This window comes from Narcine bancroftii, chromosome 3 (assembly GCF_036971445.1).
Source record: "Narcine bancroftii isolate sNarBan1 chromosome 3, sNarBan1.hap1, whole genome shotgun sequence".
NCBI lineage: Eukaryota > Metazoa > Chordata > Chondrichthyes > Torpediniformes > Narcinidae > Narcine > Narcine bancroftii.
Window position 1 is genome coordinate 124,419,268 of NC_091471.1, and position 23,114 is coordinate 124,442,381.

At 39.9% G+C, this 23,114-nt stretch overlaps 1 protein-coding gene across 1 annotated transcript in view; it reads left to right on the plus strand.

The window, feature by feature from the left end:
• anapc4 (anaphase promoting complex subunit 4) overlaps positions 1-23,114 on the plus strand; it is a 121,565-nt gene that overhangs the window by 37,255 nt on the left and 61,196 nt on the right. The window contains exons 10-16 of the mRNA XM_069925028.1: positions 2,401-2,484; positions 15,552-15,638; positions 18,637-18,701; positions 19,916-19,958; positions 20,156-20,232; positions 22,257-22,357; positions 22,904-22,955. Coding sequence (XP_069781129.1) covers positions 2,401-2,484; positions 15,552-15,638; positions 18,637-18,701; positions 19,916-19,958; positions 20,156-20,232; positions 22,257-22,357; positions 22,904-22,955 — 509 coding nt within the window. The remainder of the gene's footprint in view (positions 1-2,400; positions 2,485-15,551; positions 15,639-18,636; positions 18,702-19,915; positions 19,959-20,155; positions 20,233-22,256; positions 22,358-22,903; positions 22,956-23,114) is intronic.

Below are 23,114 nucleotides of genomic sequence, written 5' to 3' on the forward strand. Positions count from 1 at the left end.
CATCCAGGAGGGATTCCAGTCATAATATGTTGACAGGACGACTAGGGGGAGTACCATATTACATCTAGTATTAGGTAATGAACTGGGTCAGGTCTCGAATCTCTCAGTGGGTGAACATTTGGGGAACAGTGACCACTGTTCCCTGGTCTTTAACATTGTCATGGACAAGGATAGAGTCAGAGAGGATAAGAAAATATTTAATTAGGGAAGGGCTAATTATGAGTCTCTAAGGCACATTTTTGCAGGGAAATATACTATGGAGTTCTGGTCAATGTTAATGGATCTCTTGCTGGTTGTTAGGGATAAATTTGTCCCGGTGAGGCAGAGAAAAAATGGTAGGATGAAAGAACCGTGGTTGATAAGAGAGCTGGAAAATCTAGTGAGGTTGAAGAAGGCAGCATACAAGAGGTTGAGGCAGCAAGGATCAGATAGGTCTCTTGAGGAATATCGGGTATCAAGAAAGGAGCTTAAGATAGAACTGAGGAGAGCAAGAAGGGGACAAGAGATGGCCTCGACGAGTATGGTTAAAGAAAACCCAAAGGTATTCTTCACGTGTGAAGAACAGAAGGATGATAGGAGTGAAGTTAGAGATAAAAGTGGGAAGATGTGCCTGGAGGCTGTGGAAGTGGGTGAGATCCTTAATGAATACTTCAGTATTCACCAAAGACCTTGATGACGATGAGGACAATATGGGTGAGGTTAATGTTCTAGAGCATGTTGATATTAAGAGAGAAGATGTGTTGGAGCAGATAAAATGTATTAGGATGCACAAGACCCTGGGGCCTGACAGAATATTCCCCAGACTGCTCTACCAGGAGAGGGAGGAGATTTCTGAGCCTCTGGCTTGGATCTTTGCATCCTCATTATCCATGAGAATGGTACTGGAGGATTGGAGGGTGGCAAATGTTGTCCCCTTGTTCAAAAAAGATAGTAGGGAAAGTCCAGATAATTATACACCAGTAAGCCTTATGTCTGTGGTGGGCAAGCTGTTGGAAAGGATTCTTAGAGATAGGATCTATGGGCATTTAGAGAATCATGGACAGTCAGCATGATCTGTGAAGGGCAGATCATGTCTCACAAGCCTGAAAGAGTTCTTTAAGGAGATGACCAGACATATTGATGAGGGTAGTACGGTGGATGTGGTCTACATGGATTTTAGTAAGGTATTTGACAGAAGACCTGGGATGCTTGGCCATGTGGATTCAGAATTGGCTTGTCTGTAGAAAGCAGGGGATTGTGGTGAAGGAGTACATTCGGATTGGAGGGCTGTGACTAGTGGTGTCCCACAAGGATCGGTTCTGGGACCTCTGCTTCTCGTGATTTTTATTTACAATTTGGATGAGGGAATAGAAGGGTGGGTTGGCAAGTTTGCAGATGACACAAAGGTTGGTGATGTTGTAGATTGTGTAGAGGATTGTAGAAGATTGCAGAAGGACATTGATAGGATGCAGAGTTGGGCTGAGAAGTGGCAAATGGAGTTCAATCCGGAGAAGTGTGAGGTGGTACACTTTGGAAGGACAAGCTCCAAGGCAGAGTACAAAGTTAAATGCAGGATTCTTAGTCGTGTGGAAGAGCAGAGGGATCTGGGGGGGTCCATGTCCACAGATCCCTGAAAGTTGCCTCACAGGTAGACAGGATAGTTAAGAAAGCTTTCATAAGTTGAGGGATTGAGTTAAGAGCCACGAGGAAATGATGCAGCTCTACAAAACTCTGGTTAGACCACACTTACAGTACTTTGTCAAGTTCTGTTTGCCTCATTCTAGGAAAGACGTGGAAGCATTGGAAAGGGTGCAGAAGAGATTTATCAGGATGCTACCTGGTTTAGAGAGTATGCATTATGAGCAGAGATTAAGGGAGCTTGGGCTTTACTCTTTGGAGAGAAGGCGGATGAGAGGAGACATAATAGAGGTATGCATGATATTAAGAGTAATAGATAGAGTGGATAGCCAGTGCCTCCTTCCCAGGGCACCACTGCTCAATACAAGAGGGCATGGCTTTAAGGTACTGGGTAGGAAGTTCAAGGGGGATATTAGAGGAAGGCTTTTTACCCAGAGAGTGGTTGGTGCACGGTATGCACTACCTGGGTCATTGATGGAGGCAGGTACATTTCAAGAGACTACGAGACAAACATATAGATGAATTTAAAGTGGAGGGTCATGTGGGAGGTAGGGTCTAAAGATCAGCATAACATTGTGGGCCAAAGGGCCTGTTCTGTGCTGTACTGTTCTATGTTCTATGAACTTGCAATTGAAAACCATTATATCATCAGTTCTTTCATATATCAAATGTATTAATCTGTTAGCACTTGCAATAAATTAGAATTATTTATAATAAACAATAGTTATGAATAATTCAGAAAATTAACTTAGAGAAGTAATATTTAATAATTTGTTTATACAGTTAGATACCACCTTGCTGTCAGATTGTTTGCCTGAAGTAACACAGATGGCTCGGAAGTTTACTCATATTTCAACACTCCTCCAGGTACAGTCCAAAGTTGCAAATTTTAACTGTATGACATTGGTACTGAAGATTAATTATTGATTATATTTGACATGTCTTTGTGTCTCCATTTTGTAGTATTTCTCTGCCTTAACTTTTAATTGTAACAATCCATCACTTTTATGTGGTATTGGTTTCTAGTTGGTTCACTGGGCCAATCCGTCAATAACTAGGAGCGAAAAACACTCTAACACTTTCAATGACCAGTAGTAAGGCATCTAAGCAAGAACAATGGAAAAGATAAAAGAACAAAACAAGTCAATTGTTAACAACTATAGCCATTACACCCATAAATAATTACTTCTTGCTTATTATGTGCCAGTTCTTTCTTAACAATGGAGCTTTCAACAGAATCCATAACTGTACAGTTGAAAACATAAAGATAAAGCAGTGCAGTGCAAGAACAGGCCCTTCTGCCCTCGTGACTGTGCCTAACATACTGTTCAAATACTGCATACTACATACTGCTTCTTTCACCTGACAGATAACCTAAGGGGAAAATTGACATGAACATTATTTTAAAAGGCAGTCACACCATTTAGATTAAGTGCTTCAAATTTGATTTGTGGTCTGGAACAAGAGGGCGTTCTGCTTGTGTGGCAGGTAGGTGGATCAAAGATGCTGTACGAGAGTCAGCCCCTGAGCTTATTCAACAGGTCATAGATTAGTGTGCCCTGTGCAGGTGATGATAGGTGCTGTAGAAGGAATGAGCAACCTTACCATAGTTCACGGAGACATTTAAGAGGTGGGAGAGAAGAGAAATCTAGTGGTAACTTGGGATAGTTGTGTTACTGGAATAAACACAATTTTCTGAGGCAAGGATTGAGAATACTGAGGGTTTTGCTGCTTGCCTGATGGCCAGGTTGGGGTTGTCTCATCTGGCCTACCAAAGAATTTGTAGTGGGAGGGGAAAGACCAAGTTGTCATGATCTGTGTGGGTACCAACGACGTAGGGAGAACTTGGAAAATGGTTCTGCTGAGAAAATTTAAACAGCTAGGGGCTAAATTAAAAAGCAAAGCCAAAAACATAATTATCTCTGGAGTGCTATATGAACCACTTGCAAATTGGCAAAGGACTAATAAGATTGATTGGGAGGTAAATTAGTGGCTTAAAGATTGGCATGGGAGAAGTGAGTGAATTCATGAGATATTAGCTTCTGTACTGGGGAAGGAAGTTGCTGTTTTACTGGAACATTCTAATGGAGCACCATCTGGGACCATGGTCCTGGTGAATTACACAACTTAGGGTGTAGAGAAGCCATTAAACCAAATAGTGTGGGGGTGTGTTCAACAGACGAAAAATATGAAAGGGATACAAATTTAACCTCAGGCAACACAGAGACAAATGTGAGAAGAAGTGTGATGAATACAGGACTGAAAGTAATATATTTAAATGGATGCAGTATACAAAACAAGGCAGATGAGTTTAAAGCACATTTAGAAATAGGTAGGTACGACATGGGCATAACAGTTATGGCTGAAAGACAATCATAAGTGAGAGCTAAACATCCAAAGATACATATCCTATCAAAAAAAGCAGGTAGGAGGACAAGGAGGTATGGTTCTGTTGGTAAAAAATGAAAAGATAGTATCTAAAAATATGGAATACTTGTAGGTAGGCTTGAGAAACTGAAAAATACTTTGGAGTTGTTTACAGGCCTCCAAAATGTAGCCAGAATGTGGAGTACAAATTACAATAGGAGTTAGAGAAGCTATATAACAGGGCTGGCCAAACTGCGGCTCGCGAGCCTCATGCGGCTCTTTGACATGTAATGTGCGGCTTGCGGCAATACCTTACATTGTGGGGAAGGTAGGTGTCGGCAGAGGGGAGGGTGGCTGTCAGAGGGTCGCCAGTTGACTGTCAACAGCCTGCCCGCTGCTAGGCACCTGAAAGCTGCTAGCCGCTTTGCCTAATAGTGCCCCCACCCCCTCACACCGAGTCACCATTAGGGGCAGTCAACCCATCGGGCATCTAGCATTTGGGACATAGGAGAAAACCAGAGCACCTGAGGGAACAGCACTTCTGCAGGTAGAACATCCAAACTGCACACATACCGTACCAGGCACCACTCGAGATTCGTCAGGGATCTTCTTTGGCTTGGCTTCGTGGACGAAGATTAATGGAGGGGTAATGTCCACGTCAGCTGCAGGCTCGTTTGTGGCTGACAAGTCCGATGTGGGACAGGCAGACACGGTTGCAGCGGTTGCAAGGGAAAATTGGTTGGTTGGGGTTGGGTGTTGGGTTTTTCCTCCTTTGTCTTTTGTCAGTAAGGTGGGCTCTGCGGTCTTCTTCAAAGGAGGTTGCTGCCCGCCGAACTGTGAGGCGCCAAGATGCACGGTTTGAGGTGATATCAGCCCACTGGTGGTGGTCAATGTGGCAGGCACCAAGAAATTTCTTTAGGCAGTCCTTGTACCTCTTCTTTGGTGCACCTCTGTCTCGGTGGCCAGTGGAGAGCTCGCCATATAACACTTCTGGAGACGTGACCTACCCAGCGCAGTTGGATCTTCAGCAGGGTGGATTCGATGCTGTAGGCCTCTGCCATCTCGAGTACTTCGATGTTGGTGATGAAGTCACTCCAATGAATGTTGAGGATGGAGCGGAGACAACGCTGGTGGAAGCGTTCTAGGAGCCGTAGGTGATGCCGGTAGAGGACCCATGATTCGGAGCCGAACAGGACTGAACAGGAGTGTGGGTATGACAACGGCTCTGTATACACTAATCTTTGTGAGGTTTTTCAGTTGGTTGCTTTTCCAGTCTCTTTTGTGTAGTCTTCCAAAGGCGCTATTTGCCTTGGCTAGTCTGTTGTCTATCTCGTTGTCGATCCTTGCATCCGATGAAATGGTGCAACCGAGATAGGTAAACTGGTTGACCGTTTTGAGTTTTGTGTGCCCGATGGAGATGTGGGGGGGCTGGCTGATGGAGGACCTCAGTTTTCTTCAGGCTGACTTCCAGGCCAAACATTTTGGCAGTTTCCGCAAAACAGGACGTCAAGCTCTGAAGAGCTGGCTCTGAATGGGCAACTAAAGCGGCATCATCTGCAAAGAGTAGTTCACGGACAAGTTGCTCTTGTGTCTTGGTGTGAGCTTGCAGGCGCCTCAGATTGAAGAGACTGCCATCCATGCGGTACCGGATATAAACAGCGTCTTCATTGTTGTGGTCTTTCATGGCTTGTTTCAGCATCACGCTGAAGAAGATTGAAAAGAGGGTTGGTGCGAGAACGCAGCCTTGCTTCACGCCATTGTTAATGGAGAAGGGTTCAGAGAGCTCATTGCTGTATCTGACCCAACCTTGTTGGTTTTCGTGCAGTTTGATAACCATGTTGAAGAACTTTGGAGTGCATCCGAGGCGCTCTAGTATTTGCCAAAACATAAAAATATAGAAAGGAACAGGCCCCTCAACCCATGGACCGCACTGACTCTGATACCAGACTAAACTATCGCATCTGTTTGCCCTGCAGTCCCTGTTCCGTGTACCTGCCTTTTGATTGTCACTGTTTTATCAGCTTCCACCCTCTCCCCTCGTGGTGCGTTACAGGCACCCACCACTTTGTGTAAACAAAAAGTCTTGCAAATTTCCTTTAAACTTTACCCCTCTCGCATTAACCTTCTGCCTTTTAACAGTATGTCGTGGCAGGGGCGACCGGCGCAGGACGTCGGGGCTAGAGTGGCCGGCGAGGGACATCAGGGCTGGAGTAGTCGGCACAACCCACCCCTGCCCCGATGTCCCACGCCAGTCGCCCCAGCCCCAGGAGCTGGCGTTTGCTATGCGATACCTCTTCCCGCTGCGGACTTTTCAGGTGGCAGAACAGCACCTTCAGCGCTGCCACCTGAAAGGTCCGCACCCACAAGGCTCCCTAGCCGCATTTCCCAGGAAAAAACACGTGAAAGGGGCTCTACAGGTGCATTATCTGCGTCCGAGCACCTGAAAGCGGCTAAAGGGGCAAGAGAGAATAATTTAACGTTTGGTGTGAAGACTTGATTAGAAAAAAATCTTTTGCCAAATTGCTCCCTTTGAAACAATGGTTCTTCACTATCTGCAGTGTATCAGCATTTTGCAAATAGATGATTTGCAAGACAAGGATTGGAAAATACTTTCCCCAACAAAGCTGTACCAGGGGTGGCAACCTCCCGTGCTGGCGCCCCCAGCCCCATAGTCCCGCGCCAGCCGCCCCAGCCCTGATGTCCTGCACTGGGGGGGCTATCGGGCAGCGGGGAGTTGGGTTGCTGGCCATCGGGAAACTACTAGCTGTTTTCAGGTGCCGAGGGGGAGCGCTCAGAAGTGGAGAATATACCTCTCCGAGGTGGGTTCAGTAAGTACACCTTGGGGACGGGTTCTCCGGTTTCAGGTGGCCTCCCAACAGCCGCATTCGGGTATTTTAGGTGGCTTTACATTCTGGTATGATGGCCACCTGAAAGGGGCTAACAATAGTGTTAGTGGGTGTGGCTTGTGATCGCATGATTGCTATGGCTTTCAAATATCTGAAGTTTATGGTATGTGGCTCTTATGTTAAGCAAGTTTGGCCATCCCTGGTATATAAGAAAGTCAATGTTACAGTGCTCATGGGGACTTCAGGTAGACTAGGAAAAACAGGTTGATGCTAGGTCCCAAGAGAACCATAGAATACTGCAGCACACTGGCTAGTTGTATCTTTGTTTGGTATGGAGGTGCCAACGCCTTGGACAAGAAAAAAAGGGTTGTTAACTCTGCCTGTGACTTCACAGACACCAGACTTCACTCCATCGAGGATATCTACAAGAGCCATTTAGCTCTCACCTATAATCGTCCTTCAGCTATAACTGTTATGCCCATGTCGTACCTGCCTATTTCTTAATGTGCTTTAAGCTCATCTACTTTGTTTTGTATACTGCATGCATTTAAATACATTACCTTCAGTCCTATATTCATCACACTTTTCATGTTTGTCTGTGTGTTGCCTGAGGTTAAGCATCTCTATCCTTGAGGATCCCCCACTACCCAGGGGATGCATTCTTCACTCTGCTACTTTCAGTAAAAACGTATAGACGAGCATGTAGCGATACAAGGACAGATTCCTGAATGATCAATGAACCAAAGATGCTCCTTACTTTGACTTTTCATGCACTATTTTTATTTTTTTTAAGGTGGTTTATATGTATGTTTGTACTGTGATGCTGTCACAAAACAACTAATTTTCTGACTTGTTCATAACAATAAATTCTGATTTTGATACAAACAGGCCTTTTGGCCCAACTATTATATTGCCTAGTCTCAATGACCTGCACCTGGATTTTAGCCCTCAGTACACCTCCCATCCAGGTACCTATCCAAATTTTTCTTAAATATGAGCCCACATTTACCACTTCAGATGGCAGATCCTTCCATACTCTCACCACTCTCTACATGAAGAAGTACCCCAAATATTCTCTCTAGACATTTCACTTTACACCCATCCTATGTCCTGTAGATCTGGTCTCACCCAACCTCAGTGGAAAAAGCCTGCTTGCATTTATTCTTTCTGTACTCATAATTTTGAGTACTCCAAATCTCCCCTCATTCTTAGATGCTCTATGGAATAGAGTCCTAACCTGTTCACCCTTCAATCATAGGTGACTCAAATCTTCAAGTTTCAACAACATCCTTGTAAATCTTCTCTGCACTCTTTAAATCTTATTCATATATTTCCTGTAGTTATGTGGTCAAAAGTGAACACGATTTACAGAATACTTAAGGAATTTGTAGGATACCTAAGAGGTGGCTTTTTAAGCAGCTTGTGGCAAAGTCTACTAGGGAAAAACCAAGTTTATATTTGGTGTTGTGCAATGAAGCTTCTTTGATTAGGGATCTAAAGGTAAAGAAACTCTTTAGAGGCAGTGATCACAGTACGATAGAATTTGCCTTGCTGTTTGAGGGGAAGTAGCTAAAATTGGATGTATTAGTATTACAGTTGAGGAAAGGTAACTACTCAAAGATATGAGAGAGGAGTTGGTCAAAGCTGATTGGAAGTGGACCCCTGCAGGGATTAGTAGCAATGGCAGGTTTCTGGGAGTAATTCAGAAAACGCAGAATGATTTCATCCCAAAGACAAAGCAGCATTCTAAAGGGAGGATCAGGTAAGCTTAGCTGACAGGGAAGTCAAATACAGCAAAAAAGCAAAGACATGGCTGTCCACCCTATCTATACTTCTCACAATCTTTTCTCATCATCTATTGCTCCAAAGGTCACTCAACCATTCTTCATAAGACATGTTCTCCAATCCAGGCAGCATCCTGGTAAATCTCCTCAAAAGGTTCCTTATCCTTCATATAATGAGGCAAATAGAACTAAACACAATACTCTTAAGTGTGGTCGAAGTAGTTTTCTGGATCTGCAACATTACCTCATGATTCTTGAACTCAAACCCCAAACTAATGAAGTTCAGCACACAAGACACCTTCTTAACCACCCCATCAACTTGCAAGGCAACCTTGCAGTATCTATGGACTTATCCCAACATCCCTCTGTTCCTCCAACTGCTAAGAATCGAGTCATTAACCATGTACTCTGTCTTCAAGTTTGATCTTCCAAATTGTATCATTTTGCAATTTTCAAGATTGAACTAAATCTGATACTTCTTTGCCCGTCACTGTAACTGTCTATATCCTGTTATAATCCGTGACAAACCTTTTTGATTGAATTTAGAGATGTAGCACAATAACAGGGCCTTTGGTCCATGAACCCATGCCCCCCAATTGGACCTATGTGGCTGACCAACCCTATATGTCTTTGGAATGTGGGAGAAAACTGGTGAACCTGAAGGAAACCCACACAACCATAAATTTCTTACAGGCAGCTCCAGATTTTAATCTTGGTCACTGACGCTGTAAAAGTATTGCACTAACTGCCTCCCTAACTGTGCAGGCCTACTCTCTCCACGACACTGCCAAGTTTTGTGTCATCTACAAACTCACTGACCCGCCTCTCCACTTCTTTGTCCAAGAGATTTATAAAAATCACAAAAATCAGTTGTCCTAGAACAGATCCCAGTGGAACATTACTAATCACTGACTTCCAGGCAGAATACTCTCATTCTACTACTACCTTCTGTAGTGTAGCCAATTCTAAATCCACTTAGCCAAGTTTCCATGGATCCCATGCCTCATGATTTTCTTGATGAGCCTACCTTGTCCAATGTCTTACCAAAATCCATATACACCACATCTACTGCCCTACCGTCATCAATGCTTTTTGTTAGCTTCTTGAAAAACTCAATTAGACTCGTGATGCACAATGTGTCCTTCTCATTGCCATGCTGACTATCCCTAACAAGACTATGCTTTTCCAAATGCTTTGTAAATCCTGTCCCTAAGAATCCACTCTAAAAGGTTTCTCCAACATTGATGTAAGACTCACTGGTATAAAATTCCCAGGATCCTTGACACCTTTCTTGAACAAGGCAACTACATTTGCTATCATCCTGTACTCCAGTTTCATTCCTATGGCCAGAGAGGATGTAACGATCATCATCGACTTGCAAGTTGAGTCAATAGTATGGAAGGCAAATGCAAAGTTAGCATTAATTTACAGAGCACTAGAATATAAAAACAAGGAGGTAATGCTGAGGCTTTTCAGGTAGTCATGCCACATATGGAATATTCTGAGTAGTTTTGGGCTCCATATCCAAGGATGGGTGTGTTGATTTTGGGGAGAGTCAGAATGAACCATCCAGGGGAAGGGAGAGTTAACATATTTGGAGTATCTGATGGCATTGTGCTCGATAGAGTTGAAAAGGATCTAATTTAAACCTGAATATTAAAAGACCTACCTTAGATGGAGTGGACATGGAGAAGATGTTTCCAGTGCTGGGAGAGTCTCAGACCAGAGGATTCAGCATTCAGAGTAAAAGATTGTTCCTTTGGAACAGAGATGTGGTGAAATTTCAGCCAGAGAGAGCGTGGTGAATCTGTAGGATTAGTTGCCACAAACAGTGGTGAAGACCAAGTCATTGGGTAGATTTAAAGCGAAGGTTAACCATAGAACATTACAGTTTACAACTATATGCTGAACTATCCTAAATTTACACATACTATTCTGCCTAATCTCACTGACCTGGACCTTGTTCCTATCCCTTCATATCCATCCCATCCATGTACCTGTCCAATGTTTTCTTAAATGTTAAACTTGAACCCACATTCACCACTTCAGCTGGTAGCTCAGTCCACACCTCAACTAAGTGAAACATGGCAGACTGCAGGTGCTGTGCTTATAGTGAATAAAATGCTGGAGAAACTCAGCTGGTCTTTTAGCATCTATAGGAGACAAAAATATATTGCTGACGTTTTGGGCCTGAGCCATATCAGAGAGTCTCAGAATTCACAATGGAGAATCCAGACGAACAGGCCCAAAACGTCAGCAATATATCTTTGTCACCTATAGATGCTGAAAAGACCTCCAGCATTTTGGTGTGTTTAACACACTCCAGCTACTCTGTATGAAGAAGTTCCCCTCAATGTTCCCTTAAACGATTCCCCTTTCACCCTGAACCCATGTCTCTGGTTTGCGTCTCAGTGGAAAACTACTTGTGTTTACTCTTATCTATTCCTCTATCAAATCTCCCCTCATTCTTTGATGCTCCAGGGTATAAAGTCCTTTCCATGTAACTTTGTTCCTTAAGTCCTAGCAACATCTTAATAAATCTTTTCTGCTCTCATTTCCTTTAGGTATCATATATGCTGGTGTATACCTTGAACTTTAAAAACATAACCCCAAAACCAGAGACTGTCTTATACACCAAGTATAAAATTCAAACCTTAACAGTGAAGTCTCAGCTCTCCCCCATGCCAAGTTTGAAATTCAAACCTTAACAGCAACCCTTTAGTGCTCCCCCGCAGGGTCCATCCTCCAGTCCGACTGTCTTCAGCTCTGAACTGGCTTTAAACATCCTATTAAAGGAGCCGACGATGGTTTATTTTAAAATAAAATTTAAACCTTTACTGGGTAATTTGCTTTTAAAATATTATGAATTAGTATATTGAATGTGCCTAGCTGCGTCACTTCACTGGTTAGCGTTAAGTACCAGACTTGGGGTAGTCTTGTACATTGAGTATAACTCAAAACCTATAATTTAGGTGGAAATTCAGGGGGTTGTCATACACAAGTTGTCTTATACACTGGCTTATACACTGTGACCAAAACTGAACCATACTCCAAATTTGACTTCACCAATGTCTTGTACAACTTTAACATAGCATCCCAACTCCTATCCTCAATACTATGATTTACAAAGTCCAATGTGCCAAAGGAACTCTTTATCACCTAACAGTATATACCTGTGACACCACTTTCAAGGAATTAAATATCTGTATTCCAGAACCTTTTATCACACTACCATTTACCGTAAATGACCTACTTTGGTTTGTCCTTCCAAAATGCAACACTTCATACTTGTCTGCATTAAATTCCATCTGCCATTTTGCAGCCCATTTTTCCAGCTGCTCCAGATCCATGTGCAAGCTTTGAAAGCCTTCTTTGCTGTCCACTACTCTTCTAATCTTTGTGTCATCTACAAGCATACCACATTATCATCTAGATCAGGGGTGTCAAACTCAAATTCACAGAGGGCCAAAATTAAAAACTTGGACTAAGTCGTGGGCCATACTTAATATTTATTGAAAATTTTCAACAACATCTGCATGTTTTCTATTCTTTCAACATATGCAATGTTAAACTTTTTCTTATTAAAATAAATGTTTAATAATAGTTTTGGTTAAACTTTTTCCAGAAGAAGCATTAACAAATGAGAAATAAAACATTCAATAAATAATATTTCTCTATAGCCTTAAAGCTCTTTTTAAATGTATTTTTTTCACAAGCCAACAAGTCAAAAAAATAACAACTTGCTTCACTGAAAATCAATCTTTCAACTATGAACAGTCGAAAGTTAACCAAAAAAAATATTAATCCAAGCTTAGCTTGCTACACTGTGATTTACTCTGATGCACCTGGGTCTAAACCAGATACTTGGCATCTCTTAGATGCAAGTTCATCAAACTCTGGGGTCAGAGTTTGCCTCCCACCTCTCTTGAAAGGTCCTGTTTTCTGTCTTTCGTTCGGCCATTTTTCATAAGGGGTTTATTACATGTGAGTTAGGCGACAGGTGGCAGATACTAATAAAAGTAATTAGAAGAGGTGGGGGCGATTAGCGGGCTGACGGGCCGGCACCAACGTATTTGCAAAGCATTCTGGGATTTGTAGTATTAGCTGTGCATGCGCTATACTGGCATGGCGGCCAGCGGGCCAGCTATAATACATGTTTGATATGATCTTGCGGGCCAAATATAATTATATCATGGGCCAAATTTGGCCCGTGGGCCTGAGTTTGACATGTGTGATCTAGATCATTGATTATAGATGACAAGCAACAATGAACCCAGCATTGATCCCTGAGACATATCACTAAGTCACTGGCTTCTAGTCTGAGGGGCAATCATCCACTAACACTCTCTGGCTTCTATCATAAAACCAATGTCAAATCCAGTTTATTCCATCACCATGAAGACAGAGCAACAGAATCTTCCTGACTACCCCCCCCCCCCCCACCATGTGAGAACTTGTTAAAGGCCTTCTAAAGTCCACGTAGACAACATCCACACCCTTTCCTTCATCATATCTCCTAGTAATCGCCTCAAAAAACTCTTAAGATTCATTAAAATTGACCTACCATATGTAATGCCATGTTGCCCATCCCTATTTGATCCTTAACTATGTAAATCCTTGTATATCTGATCTCTTGGAAGACCTTCCAATAACTTACCTACTAGTGACTCATCATCCTATGATTTCCTAAATTATTTTTGCAGGCTTTTTTAAACAACAGAACAACATAAGCTATCTAATCCTCCGGCACCTCACCCATGACTAAGGATATTTTAAATATATCTGCCAGGGTCCCTGCAATTTCTACACCAGCCTTCCTCAAGGTCTGAGAGAATACCTTATCAGCCCTGGGGATTTATCCACCCTTATTTGCTTTACGACCGTAAGCACTTCCTCTTTAATCTTGAAAGGTTCCATAACCTCTTTGTCTCTCTTCCCTGGACTCTGCCAGTTTCCTGAGTAAATACTGATGCAATAAAAGCATTTAAGATCTCTCCCATCTCTTCTGGCTCCATACATAGCATGATCATTCCGATCTTCAAAGGTACCAATTTTGTCCTTTTGCTTTTAATATACCTTAGGATTTTCCTTCACATTGTTTGCCAAAGCAACATCGTCTTCTTTTAGCCCTCCTAATATTTGCATTTTTATACTCCTGAACTACTTCATTTACTCCTTGTTACATATACCTGCTATACACCTCTCTTATTTTTATCCAGATCTCCATTATCTGTCAAAAACCAAGGTTTCTTGTGCCTGATAAATTTGTCTTTGATCCTAACTGGAATATAACTCTGTATTCTCACTATTTCCAATTTGATATAGTTCTAATCTAGTTCTAGATCCTTTCTTATTTCTTCAAAATTGGCCTTTATCCAATTTAGAATTTCAATCTGAGGACCAGACCTATTCTTATCCATAATTATCTTGAAACTAGTTGTGTTATGATCATTGGACTCAATGTTTCCCTACACATACTTCTCTCACCTATCCTGCTTTGTTCCCTAATAGGGAACTAATATTGCACTCTCTCTATTGGTACCTCTATATATTGATTTTAAAAAAACTTTCCTGAAGACATTCGACAAACTCTAAAATGGTATATGTGTTATTGAGGGAAATGGTCACAGGGGTGCCCTGCAAATGCTGCCAGATCCCTTTCCCTCTCCTGACTGTCGCTCAGCTACCGTCCCCCTGCCTCCTAGATGTGATTACGTCCCCTGTAATCTGTCTATCACCCCCTCAGCCTCCTGAAGATCCAGAGTTCATCCAGCTCTGGTTCTCTTAACACAGTATGTAAGGAGCTGCAGATGGATTCACTTCTCACAGCTGAAGTCATCAAGGTTGATAGATTCTTGATGAGTAAGGGTATTAAAGTTTACAGGGAGAAGACCAGAAAGTGGGGTTAAAAGGAAGAATACCTCAGCCGTGATTCAAATGGCAGAGCATAATTCTGCACCTACCTCTTATGATCTACTTCATCTTTTATTTTGTTCAAGCCTTGATAAAGAACCCAGGCTCATAACGTTGGGTTTGTGTATCTTTATGTATCTTTATCTTTGTTACATAAGAAATACTGTGTGACTTGATGAGTTTCTCCAGCGTTTTTGTGTAACCTACTATTCAATGTGCATGTCCTCTTAATATTCCTTCAAAATGTATAAGAAAGTACTTATCAGGATTAAATTAATCAATATCTTCCTGTAGCATTACTTTTAACTGCACCACCAATTTTTCTGAGATCTTCATTCATACCCAAATCATTAATATATACTGCAAACTGAAAGGATCCCAAGACTGAGCTCGTGTAACAGAGACCTGTTGCATGCACAAAAATAACTCTCCACCATCAAACTTTGCCTCCTATCACCAAACTAATTTTGGTTCCAACCTGACTCAACATTTTGGACCTGTCTCCAATGTGAAACCTTTTTAATTTTCTCAATGAAATTGCTTGGAAAATATCAATCAACCTTTTTCATCATTTAAAATTTACTGTCGGGGCTCCAGCATTGTTCTCTGATGTCTCCTATAGCTCGATACATTTCATCAGGCCATGGAGATTTATCCACCAGCAAACCTTTCTGCAAATATATAGTTCTGTTTTGGTTCAATCAGTCCTGCTTGTACAGGTTGCAAGTAACTGAGATACTGACAAATCCAGGAAGTCACCTCTTGCATCTGAGTAGATTTATCACTGAAATATTAAAATTCCTCATTAACATTGCATATAGAAGGAGCCCACTTGTGGTGTATATGGTGGCAAAGAAGTCACAAAGCAATGCTTACAAACAAAGCAGTAACACAATGAATGCTCATGGATGGCAACAGAAAATTCTCCATAAATTGATAATTGTGTTTTTTTTAATTTGTTTACTTTATTATGTTTCTTTATTTTAAAATTCTTTATTTTAATTTACTTTGTTTCAATCATCAGTACCAAAAACTGTCATTGGCCTGCATGTGTGAGGCCTGGGAAGATATTTTAATGCAAATGGACTTGCGGCTGACAAAGTTTGTGCAGGTCAGTACTGATGTAAATAATTTTATTTCAGAAGCATATTGTATGAAGTAATAATGTTAAAAGTGCACTGGAACAAACTATATGATATTATTCCTGTAATACATGTTAAGATGTAATATTCCTACATTTTTTTGATGTACAGTGCGGTAATAGGCCTTTCCAGCTCACGAACCCATGCCCTCCAAATATATCAATTAGCCTACTATGCCCATATGTCTTTGAAGGGTGGGAGGAAACTAGCATCCAGAGGAAACCCATGCAGACACGGAGAGAACGTACAAACTCTTTACAGACAGTGTCTGATTTGAATCCAGGTCACTGGCACTGTAATAGCATTGCGCTCAACACTGTGTTAACTGCGCATGAGTCAGAAAGGTTGCAATTAAGTGATTACAGCAAGTTCCACCTGCACTTGATTGGAATTTTGCTGAAGCTAAATGGCCCAATTGTACAAACATCAAGAGTCAGATTATTATGGTAATTTCATAGGCTTTCTGCTTTCTCAATATGCATCTGACCACAGTTGCAATTGCTATGACTGAGGGGGCTGTGATATATGATAGAAATTCCCCATGGTTCAGGTAATATTTGCCATTCATCTCTGACTCTTAGACATTTTGAACTGTGAAAATCCAAAGGGCCCACCAAGAGGATGGAACTAACAGGAAAAGTTTTTAAAAAAAATCTCTGTTACACGAGCTCTTGATCTCCTCTAAAGTCCACGTACAATGAAATCCCCATTATCTGGCACCCATGGGGATTACGGATGCCGGAAATGTGAATTTTCCAGTTAACTGAGACTCTCTCTTACAATGCCTAACTTGTATACCTGTATTAAGAATACACTGTTTAAAATACAAAATGTACAAAATGTAAAATAATTTGAAAAAATAAAGTTCACTTTAATCAAGTAATTGCCATAACTTACAAAATTTAAATTCAAACCTCAGTCGCTATGTGCTAGCTGCTACGCTATCTGTACCACCATCATAATTACCTCCTCCCCCAAATTTACAGATAAAGCCTTACAGGAATAGGGAGACATTTTGAGACATTCACCCCAGCGGTGAGTGGCATCAGCTGCCTCTTTATCCTGGTGACCTGGTCAGGCCCTCAGCACAATGTGTCTCAACTCCATACAAGTTGTCCCGGTCATATCCTCTGCACAACCCGATCACTTCCACACCAGTGTCCCAGTCAGGACCTAGGCACGCCCTCCTTTAAATTCAAATCCCATTTGCAAGGGCTGTAACAGCGTTGCACTAATCGCTGTGCTAACCATGCCACCATCTTACCCAAGTTTATAGATAAAGCCTTACTAATATACTATAAAGATAAAGTCTCCTACAAGGCAGGAATAGGGAGACACACTGGCCGGCTCTTCATCCTGGGCACTGCCATTTTATTCAAACACAACTTTATTGAATCTTTATTGAAATAGTGCTGCAGGCAGGGCACGATGGGGTGCTCCATTGACTGAATGTTTGGTCCCAAGGTGTTGTGTGTTGCTTCAGAGAACATTTGCAATTTTAAACTTTTATTTAAATCTTAATATATTCTTCACCTTTATTTATTTATTTCCATGTATTTTTTGCCAGTTGTTTTGAGTTACCAGTTGATCATGGGGATTTTACTGTATTCACATTGGGTGTTTTTAAACTGCCCTGTTAAATGGGGTTAACCAGGCAATTTGCCCGGTTAGCATCCCATTCACAGGACAGGTTGAAGGGATCTGACGCTTAAGCGCTGGCGTCATGGGGAATCCCTGGTGGGCCAGGGGGGGATGCCGCGATCAGCTGCCGTGGGGGCAGAGGGGAGTGCGTTTGACGGTGGGAAGGGGAGACTGACAGCTGGTGGGGGGAGGGGAGCAGGAGAGACTAGTTTGCTTGACGTGTCACTTACCGCATCATCGCAGGAGCGGGATCCCCCTTAAATCGCTGGGTTGGTGACATACTGGGGCTATCCCCCCTCAGCTTAAAAGGTGCCCCACTAATAGCACCTGGGTCCCAGGAGGGCTACCCTGGTGCTGCAGCTTAAAAACACCTATTATGACAATATGGTTAGCGCAGTGATTCGCGGAACACCATTACAGCACCAACGAACCGGTTCAAATCTGGTGCTGTTTGTAAGGAATTTGTATGTTCTCCCCATGTCTGTTATGGTTTCCTCCCAGTCTCACCCTTAAAAATGTACAGGGGTTGTAGGTTGATTGGGGTATTTGGGTGGCACAGGCCCGTGGGCTAGAAGGGCCTGTTTACTGTGCTGTATGACATTGGCATTGATTATAAACCTTACTGAAATACTCTTAACATTTGGCAAAACCACACCCTGAGATTGAAACAGCTGTGAAAGAAATTGGATCTTTATGTTTCTCACATTAACAGTGATGTCAAAATGAAAGAATTAAACTTTACAATTGTCTAAAGATTATTGAAGTTTTCTTTTAATTAAAAACATCTAAAATAAATTAAATATGTTTAAACTAAAGAATTTTAAAAAATTAAAATATCCTTCATTTGTTTTTCTCTCTTACAGCAATTTCTTTCCTTCAAGCTAAGTTTTCCATATTCTGCTTCTTTCCTCCTCTTTACTGATAACTCAAGTACTCCACTTGGATATTATTGTTATTTCCCTTGCAGTGTAATAGTCTGTATATCAGTGATAGTCCCAGGTATGAGATTATATGTAGGGCATCACGGTTAGCGCAAAATTGTTACAGCGCCAGCAATCGGGGCTGGGGTTTAAATGTCTGTAAGGAGTTTATATGTTCTTCCTGTCTCTGCATGGGTTTCCTCCGGGTGCTCTGGTTTCCTCCCACTGTTCAAAATGTACCAAGGTTTGCAGGTCAATTGGGTGTAATTGAGCAGCATGGGCTCGAAGGCCAAAAGGGCCTATTATTTTGCTGTATAATCCAAATTTAATTTAAAACCCAAAAGTCTGTAGACACTGTGAGATTATATGTTACAGAATATTCAATTATGATTATTTTGCTGTTTAGGAAAAAAATACTAAAACTTCAGTGCAAGAAGAATTCATGCAGCTGTTGATGTGGGGTAAAGCTAGGTAAGTTTGTTAAGCTAATTGAACAATATAGCAAGAATCTGTTTAAAATGACACATTAATGTTCACTGTAATATATCTGCCACACACTTGAATGTTCAGGTTAGTTAATGATAAACCACCATTTCAATATCTTTTAAATATCAATCAAACTTATTGTGCACCATACAGATTCTGTCAATTTCCACTTGTTTTACAGTATCTCAATTTGACATGTGTGTCAAACTTAAATTGATTTTTAAAATTTTGTTATAGCTCCTTTTATTTGCAAATCTTTTACAGAAGCCTAAAAATGAGCACTAAGCAGCAGAAGGATAGCTTCTTCCCCACTGCTGTCAGATTCCTGAAGAATCAATGTCTTACTTTTTGTGTATTAGTATTTTAATTTTTTTTAATATTTATTGTTGTAAGATGGTTTATAATATGAATATTTGCACTACAATGCTGCCTTAAAACAAATTTCGTGACTTGTTCAGACAATAAATTCTGAATCTGATCTTTTAAATTGAAGTGATTGCCATCAATTTGCGTGTTCTTAATTTAGATTCATCTTCATTTTACTTTTATTGCCTTCTTTTTGAGTTCTCATTTAATTCATTAATTTATTGGGCTTACTTCTTTTGATCCTGGTTTTATTAAATTAATTTTAGGGAAATCTGTTCTAAAATTACAAATCAATCTCATTTAACTGCCTGGGGATGATGTTTAATTTACCCTGAAGCCTAAATTAATTTTGGGGGATGCCTGCCAAAGTTGTTTGATTTAGCTAATTTATGTGGTGCTCCTTTGGAATCCTGCCTCGAGTGGTCTTATTTGGATGCTTTATTTTATTTAAACATGTATGCAAGTTTTTTTTTGGTCTGATCTAGGAGTCAGCAACTTATTGCTGACTTACCATTTTTTTAAAAATCTCTTGTTTAGTAGAATTTTATGATGCACTTATTTAGAACCAAAGGCTATTTTTCTTCTTCCCTCCTTTATTCATTAGCTTCCACTGTCTTTTTCAGGTTTTTTTTATTTGATTGCTTTAATCATCCTTTTCACATATCCTTATGTTGAACCTGTTTGAACTGCCTTTTTTTTTCTGGTTTTGTACGTCCAAGATTCTCCATATCAATCATTCAATTTTTTATTACTGATGGAGTTCAAAATTGACAATTAATTGGCATTTCTACATTATCTAGCTGTGACTGATATACTTTTTTTCTTTTTTGTAGTCCAGAGTTGCAGTCTTTGCTTATGAATCAGCTAACAGTTAAAGTGAGTATATTAATATATATATATATGTATGTACTGTAAATTAAGAATGAAATTTTAAAAAATTAACAGCTAATCATGTTTGTGAATATGCTTTTAATAAGTGATTGTAATAAAGATAACATTTCTTCATCTTTTTGTTATAAGTGTAGTTGATGGCTACTCTTTTACATGTGAATCTTTTGTTTTATTTAAAACAGGGTTTGAAGAAGCTTGGCCAATCAATTGAATCATCTTACTCTAGCATTCAGAAACTGGTTATTAGTCATTTACAAAGGTAGAGTATCGTTCTTTTAAATTGAGGAAGTGGGAGTTTGTACGAAGTTAGAACTATTATTAAATTTGATTGCCAAGCTATTATGTTGGACAAAAAGCTTCAACCTAAATGGTTTGAATCAAGCTTTTTCATTTTTAAAAGTATTTCCAAGATTTAAATTTTCTGGCTACCAATGTTAGACTGAAGTTTTCATCATATATATTTTATTAATAATAAAAACACAGATACTGGAGGAACTCGGTTGGTTCTCCAGCATCTCTGTGTTTTCATTACGATCACAGTGTCTGGAGACTTTAGTGTTTCATTCTCTGTTTTATTAATGTCTGCCATTGCATTCAGGTGACTGATGATTATTGGTGAGACTCATTCAAATTTGTGCTGATAAACTTGTGGTCTGAATTTTTGCTGTTCTTGCTCTGGGCTCATCTTCTTTTGGATTGATGATGACATTTACCATAAAAGTGCACCCTTAATCTCAATGGATTTCTAGGACTGTACACATGATAAAGATGGGCTTTTCAGCCTCCATGAGGGAGCAGTTCCTGAATTGCTAAATGAATGGCATTTTTTTTAAATTAATGGGAAACTTTCTACTGCTGTCCTGCATTTTCTTTCCAGATGAAATTAACTGCAATCAGTGAAGTGGAATACAGTCACAAAATACAATATACCTATTTGGTTGTTATAATAATAAGAGCTCCAGAACAAAGAAAATATAAACTTAGTTATTTCAGTTATTATTTGGTGGATGTCACCTGTTAATAACAATGAAGGGAGCTATCCATTAAGATTTAAATAAAAGTGGGATTGTTTCTTCAAATAGCAAAACTGAACCCACCCTCCCTCCCCGCTCAACAAACGTCAAGTTAATAAGTAGTTGGAAAATCTAAAATTATTTTTGTAATGAATTTGAGAAGCATTACTGCACTGGGACTGTTGAGTGAACTTTATTTGGCTCAGTGAAAATATTAGTCATTCACTGAAATGTAATATGATGATGGATTTCGTTACATGGGAAGATTTTAAAATAGAAGGAATTGTTGACATTTATGAAGGAGACCTATTTTGAATTTATTGCTCCCTGCCACAATTTAAAAAAAAATGCTTTTATGGTTTCATCATATGGGTAAAACTTAAAAGGAGTGTTTTATTTCCCATCCCTGTTAATTATGAGACCAGAGTCACATAAAGTCAAACTAGACAAGGATCCATTTAGCTCATAAAATTTTGTGAGGCAGTGGTGTTTTTACAATATCTGGTAGTAACTTTAATGGTTGTTGTTCTTGATACTGCCCTGAAAAGTACAAGAATTATGGAAATCTGATTCAAAATTTGGAAAGGAGAGATTAAATTTATCACTCACCATTGCTAGTTCAGCACCACATATTGCAATTCCTTTTTATGCTAATTTGAAAATGAGAGCAGCTTAATTAAATATTACATTAAGTCATATAGTATTTACAAGTTGCACACTATAAGCTTTTATAAATATAATTGATGCTGGCAAGGCAATATTTTCTGTGCTGACTGGTATAAGTCCTTGATCTTCAAAATAGATGACTGTCTTTTTTGACCTGCAAAGAGACGAAGAGCTTCAATTGAGACTTTGTATTAAATTTGGAATGTTCAATATTAGAGCATATTTCCAGGAATGCATATTTTTTGTTGGGATTTGAACACAACATTTAAAAAAAAAACAAGAGTGATCCAACTAACCCACAGTGGATACTAATTTTAAGATCATAAAGGGTGCATGACAAATTCCATTCTTCCATCCAGAGGGTGAAATAGGTAGCTGCTGATGTGACTGGAGCTAAATGGTAATTCATGAATAGCTTATCTGGTTTATATATAATTTAATACAAATGGAGATAACAGGTTTTTGGCATTCATAAATACACTATTTCCACTGTATCTTACTTGATATGGCGTATTGTCAAGATGCAAAATCGAATTGTGATTTTTTTTTCTCTCTCTTTTATCTTAAGCTGATGTTTTTCTTTCTGTATTGCCATCACATGCAGTGGATCAGAGGCTCTTTTGTACCATTTAAATGAGCTAAAGGGAATGGCTATGTGGAAGCAGAAGTACCAACCTTTAGGATTAGATGTGCCAACAATAGAAGGTACATTCTACATGTATTTTAGTTCATAAATGCACAATATTAATGACTACTAAGAAACTAAACATCTTAATCTGCAGTACTGTTGAAAATCTAATACAGAATTTTATTTGGATAATCCAGATATGCCTGTAAAGTACAAAATGAAATATTATGCGTGATAGTTACATTTTTTAAGGTGTTCACTTTGATCCAATTATGAGTTATGATAAACTTTATCTATTACTTTACTATTTACGCTACTGTCCAGCCCTGGTGCTGATTTAGTCTTGACTTGTAATTAAATCTTTTTTCCAACACACTCTCTATCTGAGGAAACACTCCAATCATATGCTCATAGATGCATTAGCTTTTATTATCATTGGTGTCAAATATGAAGGAAAGATTCAGTGATACTGACAGACTGAAAATAATCCTCTCATAATAGATTAAGACAAGGAATCATACAATTAAGGAATTTGTGACTCATAATTCTGTGAATGCCACCAGATAAGATTAAATTTTGATGTTCTATTAATCAATACTTAAATTACTTATTTTCTTTTGAAGATGCCATAAATGCAGTGGGAACATTCATACTGAAAGCAAATGAGTTGTTACAGTAAGTACAAATTAAACAAAACTTTAGATAAGATGTATTTTTTTGATGTGTAGAGATTGTCTGAAATCAAATTGTAATTCAGCAGACAATATTATGCCAAAGGAGCTTTGGTGAGAGCACCAGTTTCGTATGGAATTGCTGTCAATCCATCCTCTAATA